We start from the raw sequence: 18,093 nt of genomic DNA, 5'->3' as shown, positions 1-18,093 counted from the left end.
TTTTTTATTATTTTTTTGTTATTTAAAATCGAGCGAATGTGATGACCATAGAATAGCACCACCTCGTTCTATCAATTTGTTGCCAAATGTAAAATTGAACGCATGCTTTTTGCACGATATAACGGAGTTTCATAATTTTTACGAGTTTTATCATGTTGCATAATTATATAAAAGATAGAAAAAAATATTTTTTATGAATGTCACATTTAACACAAAGGGCCTATCAAAAGATTTAAAACTTTTGAGTTTCGGAGAAAATATTTCGAGAGAGAAAGAGAGGGAGGGCTATTTAATTGTTGAAAAAAATAATTAAAAGAACAGTTATTATCTTCTGCGATGTTTGTTAAACTTTACAGGTATTTCTGTCTCCTGTATGCAATGTTTATAATTATCGTTGATGACTACTGGCGAAGTAAACAGCAAATAGCATGAGCGATATGCATTTTCATATCGTTATAAATGAGATAATATTTTGCACAAGCTAGAAATTTGCGTTTGCGTGCGCGAATGGACGCGTGTCGACGGTTATATTTTCACGAATAGTGTGAATATTTCGGTCGAAGGCTGGCAGTGAAATGTTCGCAGCGGAGAACGTAACGGAAAGTGGCCTGCGACTGTGTAGCAAACTGTCTTCAATTTTATCGAGACGCGGAGAGATAGAGAGAAAGATGACTTTTCGGATTTCATTTCGCAGCCAAGCGTCGTTGCACGCTCATGCTGAGAAGTTAACATTTTTATCCAGAAGAATTGTGTCGAAATTTTAAGAAAATCAACGATTATTTTCACGTGAGGACGTCAACGCGTCATAAGCCAAGTGTTGTAGTTTGTTTTACGTTTTGTGAGTTAGCCCAGTTTAAATAATTCCATCCTCAATTTATTTTAAAGCAATTTAATTCGAAGAAATACATCTTGTTAAAGAAAATACGTAATATTAAAAAAAAAAAAAAATACTAGTATTTTTAACTTCTTTAAATTAGGTTTGTCACAAATGGATCTAGTGATTTTTGAAAATATGTTTTTACGATTTTTATTATTTAGCTGTCGCACCGAATTATCAATTCACGATGTCGACACTTTCAATGTATTTTGAAAACAGCCACAATTTTGATTAACATATGATTACTATGTTTTCCGCTTGGAAGTTCGTTTTCTTGTCGATTTCACACGGATAAGACGGCTGTCGCGATCTTTCATTGTTATTTCTTCGAATTGATTGATTGATTGATTCTTTTAGCTCTCCTTGTCCCATTTATTCGATTATAGGATGTCGGATAAAACTGCGATTTTCGCGATTCTTGGCTCGTGTTAGAGACATTCATCGCTTGTTTTATCACTTTGCAATGCATGCTTTTCTAAAAACGACGAATTCGTCGGCGTAATTTCGACAAGAATCGTCGAGGGTCATGAATTTGAAATATGTCCGCGAATACAAGATATGGAAATCTATTTATAGTTCGAAAGATATTTCCAAGTCAAATAGTGCCTATATCTTACGACTATCAAGTTGAGCGTGCGAGAAATGAAATATGCAAAGCATAGAAAATGTAAAGAATGCAAATATTATTTTATACGCCAGTAGGTAGCAACTACTGATTTTTAAAGAAAAACTCGTAGTTGGTAAAAAAGCAGAAAAAAAAAAGAAAAAAAATTGTTTATCCCAGCTCGATACTCACAATTATTACACTCGTAAATAATATGATACATATTTTATGGAATGTGATTAATGAATGCATGTATAATGATTTTAGCATGTATAATGTTATAAACGAAATTTATTGGCAATTATTTATTGTGTTTTATTTTTTGTGTATTATTTTGTTTATAACATTATACATGCTACAAGTGTAGAATGATGTCTATTATATATTTCATTCTGCCTATATTTCTTTCCTTTCCTTCTGTGCATATTAAATTTTGCAAAAAATTACTTAACGTTATGTAAATTTTTATGTAAGTTTTAATAGATAGTTCTGAAATAATCGACTCACATTGATCAAAATAGGAAACATATGGTAAAAGATAAGAGAAAATTTAAATATTACTTGCAATATTGCGAAAAAAGAATGATTTACCTAATAAAACAAGAATTATATTATAATTTTTATTATGTAAAATTTAATATTTTAGAAAATAAATATAATATTGTTTATAATAATAATTATAGATAATAGATAATATATATAATATTTATTTATTAGAATTATTTACTATGTCATTTATAATATATATATATATATATATATATATATATATATATATATATATAATTCTTATATTACTTAGTACATCTTTAATGCGATTCAATTTTTTAATCTCTATAATTTCGATCGTTCAATCTCTAAATATTTACACAGAATTGAAAAGTTTACAAATTTTTTCCACTAAATGTTTCAACACTATAAACAGTGTTTTGGTTAGTTAATAACTCTAACGTTTATTACAACCGATTATTTATATACATAAATTATCCAAATGAATATGCGTAGATGATTGCAAGTACATGCGAATTTCTTTCTCTTTAAGTGGAAGGAAAGAGAGCGGCTTTCTGAAGGACGTTTCTAACTGACGCGGTCATTCTCACGAGGAAATCATATGTTACGTCAGCATAAATGACGTATGCTCCGAACATTGCTCCCACGAATGGAATTTTTCTCAGCAAAATAAAAGTTTCGCCAATCGTTCGAACGATATCGACGATCGATATCGTGACTTGCGAATGTCTGACTTTTGAACCGTCGACTACGAACTGTTTTTTAAAATCTTACTCTTGATCTATCTTTACATTCATGCTCAAAAAATGCTGTTTAACAGCTTGTTGATTAACATATATTAATTCAATATCTTGAACGATATAATCAATAATGTTTACGCAATCTGTATTCTATGATATAGAATACAGAATCAATCGTTGCCTTTATTTCTTTTGCTCTTTTATTTCACATATAATATAATGTATAATATAATGTAACTTTTATTGTGTCAAAACAAATAACATTGAAACTTTAAAACGTGACAAGTTTTATATCTAGATCCAGCAAGCTGCGACTTGACAGATTTCAAGTCTTGATCTTTTGTTTTATCGTTTATCTTTTGATCATTAAACTTTAGATTCATTCTATTCACATTTTTATATACTTTATATACTTTAGTGTAATGAAAATATTATTTTTTTTCTCTCTCGTTTACCATACTTACCATTTTTGCATAGATGAAGATATTTAAGTTGTTATTTAAAAAGTTTTCTTTTTTCGAAATTTTCTCGTTCAAACGCAATAAAAAATGTGTATCGCGCTTTTAAGAAATCGGATACACAGGATATAGTAACGATAATAATACTTTTCAAGTAGTGTCACGTGGTTTTGCGCAGATGCGGTATGTTATCCAGTAACATACATTATACATTCCTCACGCCGAATAAACTGCTGTGCGTTCGCGAAAAAAAAAAATTCCAGTTGAACCGATTGGCATATCATTTGAAAGGAAAATCACGCCGTGATTCCGCTCACATGTAAGCAAACATGCAAATATATCGAGTGCGAAATTTACTACTGCAAAGTAGAAAATGAGTAGTAATTCTTTGATCTCGCTAATGTTTAATGGTGGTTTGTACATTTATCTAAAATTAATATCTAAAATTAAATAAAAGAGATGATTGAAGGAAGAAATGTCTTGTAACTTGTAAAATTTGGAAGAGATTTGGAAAAAAATTTTCAATTCTTAATCAAGGAAAATTCTCAATTTGCGATGGTGATATTTTAAACTAAAATTTCAATATTACATGTTGATGATATTTAGATATATACAGAAAGAGGGAGAGAGAGAGAGAGAGAGAGAGAGAGAGAGAGAGAGAGAGAGAGAGAGAGAGAGAGAGAGAGAGAGAGAAATTGTATAATTTTATTATCTGTGACTTTTAATGATATATTTAATAATTTGAAAATTTTTTTAATTAAGATATCAAAGTGCGCGCGTGTGTGTGTGTCAATAATTTCCAAATTCTAAGCAAAAGTGAAGAGTTTTTCATAAATTAATTATTATAGTTAAAAAATAAATGACAAAATTACAAATTTCTAGTAACTAAACTTCAAAACTTTAATTTGTTAAAAACACTAATTCACAAAGTTTGATTACATTGTAATAAAATTGTAAAATTGCAAATGATCTATAGTCTACACAAAGTTTTGAGCTTGTCATTGTAAATTGAAATTTGGTTTCTTGAGTGAAACTTTGGCTGAGAGAACATTCACGGAGGACTTTTGTGTACCTGCCCCTCCCCCCCTCTTCCACCTCGCGGAATAAAAAAAAAAGGAAACAACTTAGAATTATAAGCTATTTATGAGCTTTCAAATCTTGCGAATTAAAAATTTTGAACTCGTCACTGTAGATTGAAATTTGATTTTTTTTAATCATTTATTGGGGAAGCTGTCACAATTTCAATCACATCAGTGACGAGCTCAAAAGTTTTAATTTGCAGGGTACGCAAAGCGCTTATAAATATCTTATAATTCTGAGTTGTTTTTTTTTTTCATTCCGCAGGTTGCATAAAAATTATTCGCAAGTTAATTTCGGGAGATAGTGACACTACGTGTACGCAATGCCGTCATCAATTTTTCAGTCTCTTGTTGTCTCCCCTCACGGATACATGCGCATGATGCATGCTTCGAGCGTTAGGAATAGATTTAAGAAGAGACGCGAGCTATGCGGCGAGGTACCGTTGCCAAATCGAGGTTTTGTACATGAATGAGTTAGGCTGCACATGTGTACATGTGCTGCACTAATTTATCGTGCCCGTACAACGATGGTTAGGGAGAAGTTGATGGTGAGGCGGGGAAGGCGGGAGGGGGAGAGAGATTTATCTTTCGTCTCGATATCTAGATTGCCATTTGCAAAGATTTGCGTCACTTTCTTAATGTAAGCTTAATGTAAGATATCCTTTAATATTATCTGCAACATGTACATACATATCTATTCGAGTACTAAATATCGATCGTGATAGCGATCGTTGTTATCTCTATCAGAATTTGAATTTCGGTCATTCTGAAAGCGGAATAGAATGTATGTACTCGGATAATAAAATATGCTTTTTCTATAATAATATAAATTTTTCCATCATTGCATAAAATGTAATGAAAGTAACTCGGTAGAAAAAAATTTTGGAAGAAGTTGATTTAAAAAAATAAGGATAATTGGAAGTGTAAGATGAATTGTTTTTGTATAAAAAATTTAATGTTACAAAAAGTAAAGTTCAAATATTGGAATTTTATGGAGAATTTTATATTGGAACTCAAGGAATTTTGTAAAAAATTCTGTCTTTAAATTTAAATTTAGATTTTTTTTAGAAAAAATTAGTAAAAGATTATCAAAAAATTTTAATAATTTTACTTTTATAATGCATGCTGTTAACCCATCATTCATTCAAGTTACAATTAGCAATTAATATAATATACACATTCATGGATATTACATTTTATTCACGAATTTTTATTGATTTCTTAAATATATTAACCTTTGTTCATATTTTGATATCTGCTGCTGGGATTTATTATATCGCAACATTTATCAAATTTATATCACAACATATATCAAAATTATTTACGTTAAAAAATAACAGTTTACTTGATTTTCAAATTTTAGAAACAAAATTTTATTCTATATATTCCAAATATTACTTCATATAATCATCACGCATCCGATTGTATTTTTCTAATAATTATCTAATCATCTATTATCTAATAATCATTCTATATAATATTTCTATATAAACATTATTTAAAACAGAATAGTATCTGATGTGCGTGCGTACGTGCACATATATTAAATAATTTGTCATAGTAGTTTTCAATAATGACATGTTCCGGTGTACATAATTTCTGATGTTCTATTCGAAAGATAAATGGTTGACAAAAAGATAGACTACCGTCATTTCAAAGAGTGCTTGCTAATCTTAGGCGAAAGCGCGGCCATTCAAGCTCAGGCGTAGAATAGAATGGCAAGCCAGAAGCTTTGTCGTCTGCATTGTGGAATGTCAGGAATTGCAGTGCTGTGAATGTGCCTGTATTCAGAATGAAAGTTTTGAGATGTAGCCGCTGTAGTAAAATCTTGGCTTCTATGGCACTCGCGCTATAAAAAATTTTCTGAATGGCAATATGTCTCTCAATATCATTAAGCAGATATTATTTAGACAAGATATTATTTAATTGCTCTTCCTTATTATTTTTAATATAATATATCAATATTGTGTTATCAATATTTTGTTAAAATGGATGATATATGAATGAATAAATTATATTACTGTTAATATCTATTATTTATTGATTTTAAAATAAACATTTGATAAGACTTATAAAATAGAGGTAGTTTACTTCTTTCTTATATTTTCCAAGGTCTTAAATTTTTTTAGTGCAAATTAAAATAGAATATTTTTTATGAAAGTCGAAAAAATATTGAACATTGAATTTGGGAGATATTTTATGTTTTATTCTGATATATTTAAGGTAAATAATATTTATCTTTCAAAAGATATTGTTGATTTCTGATTTGTAGGCAACTTTTCCTTTTCTAAACTTTAAGTTCTAAAATTTAAAATTATAAGAGGAAATATATTGTCTACTATGCGTCAAATAGATATGGTACGATGTCTAACGCGAATATCGGTCGCAAACATTCCCATTTGAAAAAAAGAATATGGTTGTCCCATACAAAAATCGTAGACTCAATCAGATTTAATAGATTATTAAACATTCAATAGACTTCAATAGATTTAATAGACATTTATTTCTTAACAATATGGACTCGTCTTCTTAAATCTTTAATTGTGTTTTAACTTAAGTGATTCTAACGATGTTGCAGAGGAAGAACCGTTGGAGAACAACAGGATGAGTCTCTCGATAGCTTCTAGAGGAACCTCCGTGGTCTCCAACTCGCGATTCACGCCGTCGACAACCGGATCTGTTCAACTGACTGCGCTCCATTCCATGTCTCACCACCATCCACATCATCATCATCACTCCCATCATCATTCGCAACAGCCACAGCAGCAGCAGCAGCAGCAGCAGCAGCAGCAGCAGCAGCAGCAGCAGCAGCAGCAGCAGCAGCAGCAACAACAACAACAGCAACAGCATCAGCAGCAGCAACATCAGCATCATCACCATCATAATGATCATCATAACACACACAATCATTATATGGAGAATCATAATCCAAATCAATCCCAACAAAATACGGGCCACCTCGTTGTTGATGCCGAGGCAAGTCACGACAATAAGAAACACCGAACTGGGTAAGTTTGTTTCTCTATTTTTCTTTATATTTATTATTTTTTTATTATTTTCTTCATACTCTTTTTTCTTATATCCTCTCTACTCTTGTGATAGGTATAGTATACCCGGATTATTTTCTATTTACAACATTTACGTGATTTTGCGACATGATAATTCTGTTTTTAATCATATAACAAAGTTTGACTTGAGGGCAAAATCAAATAAGGAATCGAGAATTAGAACGAAGATGATCAGGCTCTCTTAATTTACTGGCTTACCGCATTATTTATGATTTATTACGTTCGAATTTGCCTAAAATAGATAATGTCTGGCTGTGACAAGCGGCAATACCTATACATTCCACCACGAGTTGATATGTCAGCCTGTTGCTTCGTACGTTCTCGCTTTATCTTCTCTCCTCTCCGCTCCTCTCCCCGTGTATGGGCGACGCCGTTGCTGACGTTACAGGCGACTGTATCTATTTACGCCATGCACGTGTCCAGGGTGAATGGCACGTGTACAATGCATCACTCGGCGCGTTGCGACCGCATCGCCCGGTGATAACGCACGGCACTACGTGATTGTATCATGTACAGAGCACGCAGAAAAAAAAATCTACTACTTGCAAAACTGTTATTTTTCAGAAGGCCCATTCATGTAACACTCTTCTCACGCGAAAATATCGCATGGAATTATATATTTAATTAATACAAAATTTATACCTTTGAAATTATTGAATTCGCTTGATCTTTGTGACTTTGGATAAAAAATCGTTCAATGATCCATTATATTTTTCGCAAATTTCAAAATATTTAATTAGATATTGCGACAAAAAGTTCAAAAATTTGTGATTTACATGTGTTTTTATTTTATGAATTAATTTAATTATCATTTACGAGATTAATTTGGATTGATTTACTATTGCCAAATCACATACTGCGTTATACATTCCTAAATTTTCTTAAATACTTTAAATAATGTTATATAGCAATAGTGTTCATTATTGGCTATGTTCAGAAGACGATTGCAACGATTGTGTAACTATTGAGTGTGTGCTCGCTAACGTTGGTATATTTTAAAATTTAACAGGAATCAAAAAGTTTATTCCAATTAGAGACTAGAAAAATTGAATGCTCAACCACGTTGTGTTTTCTGAACGCAGCTATTAATAACGTATGAAAAATTGAGAGATTTATCAAGTTTGACATTAATAGATTTCAATAAAAAATAATATACAGTCTATTACATAACAATTCATAAATTTAGAGTTAGAAAGATAGAAAGAAATAATTCATTCATTTTTATGCATATATTTTCTTCAGTTAAGTTTGTTCTTTTTATTATAGAACATGCGTAATTCGATCTGGTACGAGGGAAGTACACAACAAGCTAGAGAAAAATCGTAGGGCACATCTGAAAGAATGTTTTGAGCTATTAAAGAAGCAGCTACCATCACAAGACGAAAAAAAGTCATCGAATCTTTCTATTCTTCATGCAGCAAACAAATACATACAGGCAAGTGTTAACTCATTACATAAAATATATGATTTATGGTATACGCCATCCTATCTTTGTAATTTGCACAACAATTTGAATACCTTTGCAATATCGTAATTTCGAATTTTATAATCGTATAATTTCGAATTTTATATATTTATATATTTTTCATGTTTTATAAATTAAAATACACACACACACACACACACACACACACACACACACACACACACACATTTATCTTTTATATATATATATATATATATATGGATATTATTTATTTATTTATTTATTTATTTATTTATTAATTTATTTATTTATTTATTTATTCTCTGCATCCATGATTGATGTAAATCATTGAGAGTAACGTCATTTTAAAAACGACTGTCAAGGCCGCATACAATCGTATTCTCGCTGATTCGAAATAGCTTGAGGAAAAAGATACTCGGAAGTTGTATCGCATGTGTACATTCGTAAATATCTCCATATGAAAGTTCTCCCCTATCTCCCCCTACTTTGCGCAGTTCTTTAATCCTCCCGCTCTGTTGATATCCACCGCCCCCCTTTTCATACCATAGATATATCTCTCTGCCAATCGGATCTTCTCTTCTCCCGTAACATCTCCGTCCGCGTTGCATTTTTCTACGAGAAGCATTACCTATATCGACTCCACGTGACTGCGCGGCCATCAGTGTCACGCCGCGTGGCACGTATAACGGACGCTACTATTCGGATTTATCGTCTAACGCCGTTATCTGTTAAGGTTCAAAGATAACGAAATAAGAAATTAAGTACAAAGAATAAGAAACAAAAAAATTACAGTTGACAATTGCATGCGAGAACACGTTGATATTTCTTGATTAAGTTTTTATGTTTGATTTCTTTTTCCTTCTCTCCTTTTCCTCCTTTCCTCTCCCTCCCTCCTCAGCATTGCTTACATACTGTGTGTCTCTAGGACACACACACACACACACACACACACACACACACACACACACACACACACACACACACACACACACACAAAATTTTATATATATATATATTATTAATTAATTGTATTAAATGAAAAAAAAATTTAAATATAACATACTATACATATATGTTGTATGTATGTATATTTTTTCTTTGCATTATTAAAATTATTCTTTCTTTAACATTGCCGCTTATATAATCAATAAGAGAAAGATTGTAATAATATAAAATATTCTTTGTATACCGCAGACACTAAGGAAAAAAGAACGAGAATACGAACATGAAATGGAGAGACTTGCGAGAGAAAAAATTGCAGCTCAACAAAGATTGCAAACATTGAAAAAAGAACTTAACGCAACTTGGGATCCTATTGACATCAATTCTCTTTTGCTGGAGCAAAACTCCGGAACGGATGCCATGACAACAATAAAAACTGGTGAAATATATTTATGATAATAAATAAAAATCTTGCAGAAATTTAGCAAGGTGCAGTTTTGAAAGATGATTTTACTTATATTTTTTTGCTATTTATTGTCCATTCCATTTAGAGAAATAATTTTATTATGTCGAGAAAACTATTTTTTAATCCCATAAATATGAAATAGAAGAATTTTGCGCTAGTAAAGCTCTTTTGTTTTACAAGAAAATGTATTATTATCTTTTGAAGTATAAGAAAATTTGTTTATTTTGCCAACTGCTTTATCTAATGTAAATCTTTTATTTTTCGCAATAAGAATTTTGTGGATGGAAGATTAATCGATTTGATATCAATTTGATTATTTATTTTAGAAGAAGATATCTCTTTAAGAAGAAGAATAGAATCTGAGTATAGCTTTGAATGGACTGTGTTACAAGTTCAGTAATTATAACGATAGACGGTTTGCGATATAAACATTTATCTTGAATTTATATTTATATTAAGAAACGAAGAAAAATTATTCGACGCTAAGACTCTGTCTACCGATTAATGCCATCTATGATCTTACATAAATTTTTTAATAAATTGCAGAAAATACAGAAGTTGACATTACTGGACTTCCGCGGGGTGGCACGAGGTATAGCAGCACGAGCAGTCTGAATAGTACGACGACAGCCAGTCCCCCGCAAATATTACAGTCCACTAGCACGACTTCCAATATTCATAATCAAGCCGCAACTGCGGGTGTTGTTTGTCAAACGCAAGATCTAAATCTTGCACGAAGTTCTAGGGAGAGTCCACCCGCCAATTCGATTGTTGGAACGGCATCTGCACCCAGCATTTCTACCCCAACGCAGGTAACGCTGCTCTCTCTCTCTCTCTCTCTCTCTCTCTAACTAAACGGAACGAACTAGACGGAAGTTACTTCCGCATCGTATCCAAGACAAGATCACAAGACAAGTATTGTGATTTTGCAATAAATCGATGCCAAAACAAACAACACATTTGCAGAGCTGTTTACTGATTACTTATTACTGGAAACAGCTTTGAAAATGTGTGATATGCTTTTACTAATATAGTTGCTTTGTTTCTTTTTTATAGAAAACATTGTTTATATTGAGATTTTAAATCGACATGAAATCTCATTGCAAATGTTTTTTTAAAATCTTTTTGAAACAATTTTTTAATTTATGTACAATCTGATACTATGCATTATATTTTACTATCTTCGAATTCTACGAATAGTACGCACATCTTTGAGATAGAGTGATGATTTCGTTTTAGGAGAAGGTTACTACATCACCCACCGCCAGTATAGTACAACAGCCGCATCAGTTGCACCTGCCGATCAGTGCCCAGATGCTGAATACGAGTCAAGGTCTCGCGACTATCGTACCAGCCTTGCAGCACATCGGGCCGAGTCTTAGAGTGATTCCGGGTGATACGCGACAGCTGTTAGTCGCCCACACTACCGGCAATAATGAATCTAGACCTTTGACACTGGCGGTACAAAATTCCTCGGATCAATCCAGAGCACCGTTGATTGCTGTACAATCAAACACTGGGAACGAGCCAAGGCCCGTGGCACTGGTCGTTCACTCGTCCACCGCCAACGACAACAGAGTTACATTTGTACACTCTAATCTGTCTAACAATGATAGGCCATTGGCTCTAGCTGTGCAATCATCTGCAAGTGATGTTAGACCCGTCACATTTGTGCATTCTGGAAATGAGGGTCGATCCTTGGTTCTTGCCACGCATTCACCTGCGCTAAATGTATCGAGTGAGTAATATCTGGACTTTTTATAAACAGATTCAATCTGGACAATCTGATCTTATAAACACACACACACACACACACACACACACACACACACACACACACACACACTTTTCTCAGGCGTATGACTCAAAGATCATAGAATAATTATTACTTTAAAACTTGTAAGACAGAACAAGTAAGCGAGATTTTATGATACTTTTCTGAAACATATGACTCAAAAATCTTACAAAATGACCTTTATTTTAAAAAAACCCGTAAAAAGTAGAATATAAAGAATTCATATACACTATGCTTTTGAATATATGCTTCAAATATTTCATTATATGTGATGATTTTTTTTATTTTAGAACATCTATCAGACACAGATAGGAGATGAATATGACGAATTCATATATATATATATATATATATACGATATTTTTCTCGGACTCAAATATTTCAGGATAATGTTTATAAATATATAAAATTTATATAAAATTTATGCGAAACACATATAGGATATAAGTAAAACACGTACAATATTCTTCTCTCTCTTGTATGATTTAAAAATTTCATAGTATAATTTTTATTTTAAAATATCTATGAAACATAGGATATGAACAAGAGTTTACACACTTTTTGGATTTAAAGAGTTCACTTTCTCGGATCTTGTAGAATGTTTGTATAAAAATTTCTACAATTTACAAATAAAAACAAGTTTTTAGATTTCCCAAATAAAAAAGCTTTATTATTGTAGATGCTCAGACAAGAATAAGAACAGGAGATGCGCAGAATACACATAAGATCAGTGGCGTAACGCTCGTCGGAGGTAATGGCTCGGAATTGGCAAGACTTCCTGGTGGAGCAGAACTGAATATACTTCCAGCAAATGGTGTGTACGACAACACAACATGTATTAAAATCTGTAGCTATTCGCATTTGAAATGTTTGGTTTCATTGCATGTTGCACAATATAGCCAAAAATTTAATACGTTCATTTTGTAATTACAGGATTAACCTTAAGTCATGGAGTCTCGCTTCAACCTGCCACGGGCAAACCAGCTCCGACAATGATGCAAAACTCTCCGTCCACAGAGGGTATAGCTCACATTGTCAGTCAACACGCGCCTCTTTCCGGTCTAACACCGATCGTCACGCCAATGACTGTTGTCTCTCAAGGTAACCAGGTGACTGCTCACATTCTAGCACCATCGAGCCTTGCAGGAAAAATGATCACCACTCCGATTCTCAAGTCCGTGGGACAAATGCCGCTTGTAAATGCTCAGTATCTTAACACTACAACTTTAGTGAAACCGGTCGTCGTAGTGAGCTCACCGTCGACGTCAACAGTATCTTCAACAACAGCCGCAACGGCGGTTTCTAGTACACAACCTTCATCCACTTCGAATTCAACCGTCTGACAAAATCAAGGAAAAGCAAAATTAATCTGATCGCACTGGAATATCATAATATGGATTGCCGACGTTTTGAGTAAATCTCTACATTTACCTAAAATAAATCTATCTTTTGTTATCTAGGTATTGTTGAGATTGCTTAGAAGATATGTTAGTGATGAACTAATAAGAATGAGCAATTTAAAACTTGAAACATTTTACGAGACAGTAAATATTATGAGAAAATTTATGCGAAAAAGGAATTTGGCTATTATGCTATTTCTAACATCTCATCAAAGTGATTTTGCATTTTGAAATATCATTTTATTGTATCCCGTAAGAACTGATATTCGACATATAAACTCTTTCGAAGAGTGAATCGACTGAAAAAGTGTGAGAAAAAGTCCTTGCTCAACACATGCGATATATTGTACACGGTACCTTGATTTTATTAAGAAAGATAGTTTATGACGTAAATTAAATATAAAGTTTAAACGGTTAATTTATGACAATAGTCCCGAGTGTCAAAAATGAGAAAGCTTTCATATATTAATATGCTGACAAATTAATGTTTTTAAAACTTTTAAGGCTTCAGTTCCTTATTTTGTAATTTTTAACGTATGTATGCGTTAAAAATTTTTGCGCAGACAAAATGTATCACAAAATAGCGTTATCATGTATTGATGATAACAAAATTATCGTTACAAGTTACAGAATAAGGGAACTGGTCTCGTATGCTTCTGTATTTGGATCATTGTTTCGTCATATTCCCAATCGAGAATTCTTTCGTTATGCTTATACTTTGACAAAATACTTTTTTTTTTAAGTGTTTTATGTTACTTTGTGAGTCCTAAATATCTATAAAATCTATGAAATGACAATCTTTGACTTGCAGTAGAACAAATTTTACTTTTTGCATAACTTTTAAATTGCTTGACTGTATTTTGTGAGATAGAGATTGAAAAATTTCATCGTACTTTATTGCAACTGAAAAAAGTATCACGAAGAAAAAAATGATAATGACGATATATTTAGAGTGATATTAAATTAAAATCTTATAAAGACTCATAAGTCTCGTAAAATAATACAAAAGGATTTGAATTTAATCATCTGGCGATCGAAAGTTGGAAGATTGAAAGTTATAATGAGTTTTGTGTCTTAATATTTACCTAACGGCTGTGGAGAACGGATATCGAGCTCTATATGGAGGTCTGTCTGTTTAATTTCGACAATTCAATCGCAAGATGTATTAAATTGATAACAAATATAATATAGATTTGTAATAATACATATTAAGTATTTATTCCTCTGTATTTATTATATGTTTACTTGCGAATATATTATATATATATATATATATATATATATATATACAAATCGCTATCGCGCTTTTTACGAACGCATAATTGTAATGCGCCACGAATGTTAATTTTCATCGGATTTCACTTTACTCGGATTTTGACATACGGAGGGATTTAAAATATTTGCATTTTAAGTCACCGTCATCATTGTGATCCGTCTTATAAATATGTGCGTTATAATGTTTCGAGCTTTTATACAAATATTCATTTCCGTAATGCAATTCTCGCATAATAACCGAAAATGATTCGGTAGAATAGAAGAGAATGATAATGCTCACAGCTGTCTAGGAAAATAGAATGATTGCACGCATTTGTCCAACTTTTTGCACTATCATTTTTTCATTATGTATGAGGATTATCTGATAAATAAGATATAGATTAAAATTACATCGAAATTGTTATCTTCATTGTATTTTTCTGATCTTTTTACATAAAAGTTTCAATGTAATTCTAATCTATACCTTGTTTATTAGATAATTCTTGCATATTTGTTTGCTCCTGTAAAAATTATATTGTATACTTCTGTTTGGTATTCTAACAGTGGAACTGTTAACAGTGGTATTTTAGCAGTGGTACTGTTAGCAGTATCTATGAAAATATTGACATTAGAAGTACATATTTCATCACTACATGAAACCACAATGGGACAATTGATGTTCTATTACATGTTTACAAACTTTTTAAAACATTTTTATATGACTCAAGGCGTAATGGTTTCCCTTTTTTTTTTCCTGCATGCATACTTATTGATGGTTTCTAATGAATAGTCGAGTCTTTGTAAATTTAACTACTATCTCTTACATATCTTTCATATTTCATACATAAGAACTTGTTTTATATTTAAATTATTTAATCATAAATTGATTTAATTCGAACTAAGATGTAAATGCGTGTCTTAGCGGGCTACAAAATTGCATAAATCTATGTTAATAGCATTGTTCGACAGCTAATGCGTATAGACATTTTACTAACAGAGAAACTCGCTATAAAAAAAATTCTTCAGTTCTAGATTATAGCTTAATTTGTTTGTATAATTAATTTGTTTATATTATGTAAAGAGATTTCTCTTTTTTTTTTTTCGAATTTTTTCGTTATTCTATGCACAGAATCTTCTGGATCTGTATTTAATCCCGATGCTGTTGACTGGCTTAATGAAAAGGGAGAATTTCATCAATTTAACATGTTTAATAAAATTAATCATCCATCGTCATGCTATGTGCTTCTTAGTATTCAGGTTACAACGAGAAAATTCAGTTTGCAATAAAATGATGAGAAGTCGAGCATATACTCGGATCGAGGTACTAGTTTTGTTGAATTTTTTTTCGATGCAGACGAAATCTCAAGTCGTGCAATGGATGTAAACGATTGCCACATACCCTGACATACACGAAAAGCGCATAACTGTGAGCAGGACTGGGATCGGGAAAAAGTAGACAAGGAAATGTGATCGAATATCGCCTCCGCGATATTTTGCATCAGTCTAATCGCGAATAAAATCTCTGTCGGTAATTATTTAAGCGATATAATAGCCTCATGTAAATAATCTCGTTAGCGAAAATGAATAACCAAACGGGTCGAAACGATTTCGCGACGGAAAGAAATTAAAGATAATATAGCACTGAGCACTAAGCGAAATGAATAATATGAACAATGTGATATAAATGATAAATAAAAGATTAATTAGCACAGTAGTGTTTAAGGAAAAAAAAAAAATCAACTATTAAATCGTTTACGGTGTAGATAGATGCTGGTAACTATTATTTACTAATATCCTAAAAAAAAAAAAAAGAGAGAGAGAATGTCAAAAAATTGAATTGTACATAGAAAATATAAGAAAGAGAGGAAAGGAGAAAGAGGCGGAAAGAAAGAAAGAGACAGAGAAATATGTGTGAAAGAGGAGGTGTATTGTAAGATATTGTATAAATATATATTGAATATACTGAGAAAGGTAGAAACGGATACAACGTGATGGACTGTGCCGGATGTAACATTTTGTCGGTGATAAAGATATTACCGACATTGCGTATATCCGTATGATAGACTCTATAAAAAAAAAAAAAACTGTATTTGAACGGCGACGAATGTGGAATAAGTATGTATGAGACCGCGTGTTGGGAATGCCTGAGAGAAGTATGTAGCAAAAATGTTATTATTGTTGTAGTCTATATCAAATTTTGTTATATGCCTCGACTAGCATGCGCAAAGCGATAATACATCTTACGGCGCGGTTTGTTGTGCGTAAGAAGTAGGTAACGAAAAGGAAATGCATGTGTGGTGTCCTGTGTGTGTGTGTGTGTGTGAAATATTGAGTATGTATTTGCATGCGCGTGCGTGTGCGAGGAAGAAAAGGAAGGAGAGAGAAACAAAAAGAAGAGAATGTGAAAGAGTGACGGCAAAGTGTCGCTGAAGAGATTCGATCTCTCTGCGCACACGATACTTCTTGTTAAAAAAAAAAAAAAAAAAAAAAAAAAAAGTCAAGTGCGATGAAATTCAGTACAGTCTATTATAATAAAGATTAAACTGTGAGTGTGACAGTTGCCCATTTCTCCTTGCAGTTGTCTAGTATATCCACGCCGATTCTCGGGATTCTCAGCTCGATATTCGCGCCAGAGAACGACTGCTGTTTGTTTTGCGCCTTGTGAATTCTTTTGAATGGACGACAGTTTTTTTTTTATTAAAAAAAGTTGATTCAAAAACGAACCTTTGTTCTTGAAGTACCACGCTGCTTTTATTTTGTATTAATTTTTTTCTTTTTCGAAACTTTTGTTTTTTCGAAGCTTAATTTTTGAATTATGAAATAAAAAAAGGAAATAGTTACTCGTTGTGAATTCTTTAGCAAAGCTAAAAATCGGAGCTGTAAGAAGAAAGTGATAGAAGCGTGAACGAAACTTCTAAGATTATTGCTATGTAGAAAAATGAAAGCAGGATCGATTAATTATAGAATTATTGAAAACTTATTGAAACGATTACTATTTAAAAATTTTTAATTATTGATATTTAATCGATTGACGATTAAAGTCGATTCCTTCACTGTTAAAGTCTCACTATTTGCGTTTTTTTGCGTGCCATCTGATTATGAATAAGCCTTGTTTCTTCTTATATCAAATGCGTAATGTGCAAACTATTTCCTTTTACAATTCAAAAATTACTCTTCGGACAAATTTGGAAAAAGAAATATCATTTCATCAAAATCAAATCAAAAATATATTTCAAAGATTTTATTTTACGTTTAGTCTGAATCATTCTGTATAATTCAAAAGTTATACGAGTTTATTTATACAAGCAAATCGTAAATGCACGTTAAAAAAAATTATGTTAAAAAAAATGTTATGAAAACTAAATATCTTAACATATGTAGATTCTGAGAATGTTTGCTGGATAGAAGTCATTTATTCCTATACACATTCGAGATATATAGGGTGATGCAAAT

The 18,093-nt window shown here is 31.9% G+C and overlaps 1 protein-coding gene across 6 annotated transcripts in view; it reads left to right on the top strand.

Annotated features, from left to right (window-relative positions):
* Positions 1 to 17,359, top strand: part of LOC105434368 (uncharacterized) — a 30,070-nt gene extending 12,711 nt beyond the window's left edge. For 5 of the 6 annotated variants that reach the window (XM_089071409.1, XM_089071413.1, XM_089071426.1 and 2 more), the window contains 7 exons: positions 6,847 to 7,276; positions 8,603 to 8,771; positions 9,978 to 10,164; positions 10,738 to 11,003; positions 11,431 to 11,929; positions 12,666 to 12,800; positions 12,920 to 17,359. In XM_089071409.1, coding sequence (XP_088927535.1) covers positions 6,847 to 7,276; positions 8,603 to 8,771; positions 9,978 to 10,164; positions 10,738 to 11,003; positions 11,431 to 11,929; positions 12,666 to 12,800; positions 12,920 to 13,329 — 2,096 coding nt within the window. In that variant the 3' untranslated portion in view covers positions 13,330 to 17,359. The remainder of the gene's footprint in view (positions 1 to 6,846; positions 7,277 to 8,602; positions 8,772 to 9,977; positions 10,165 to 10,737; positions 11,004 to 11,430; positions 11,930 to 12,665; positions 12,801 to 12,919) is intronic. The other variant, XM_089071422.1, reaches the window with a different exon arrangement.
* Positions 17,360 to 18,093: the final 734 nt, after the last annotated feature.

This window comes from Pogonomyrmex barbatus, unplaced genomic scaffold, assembly GCF_055798465.1.
Source record: "Pogonomyrmex barbatus isolate J1 unplaced genomic scaffold, ASM5579846v1 scaffold1, whole genome shotgun sequence".
NCBI classification, from domain to species: Eukaryota; Metazoa; Arthropoda; class Insecta; order Hymenoptera; family Formicidae; genus Pogonomyrmex; species Pogonomyrmex barbatus.
Note: the sequence above shows the minus strand (reverse complement) of the source record. Positions and strands in the feature narration are given on the sequence as shown.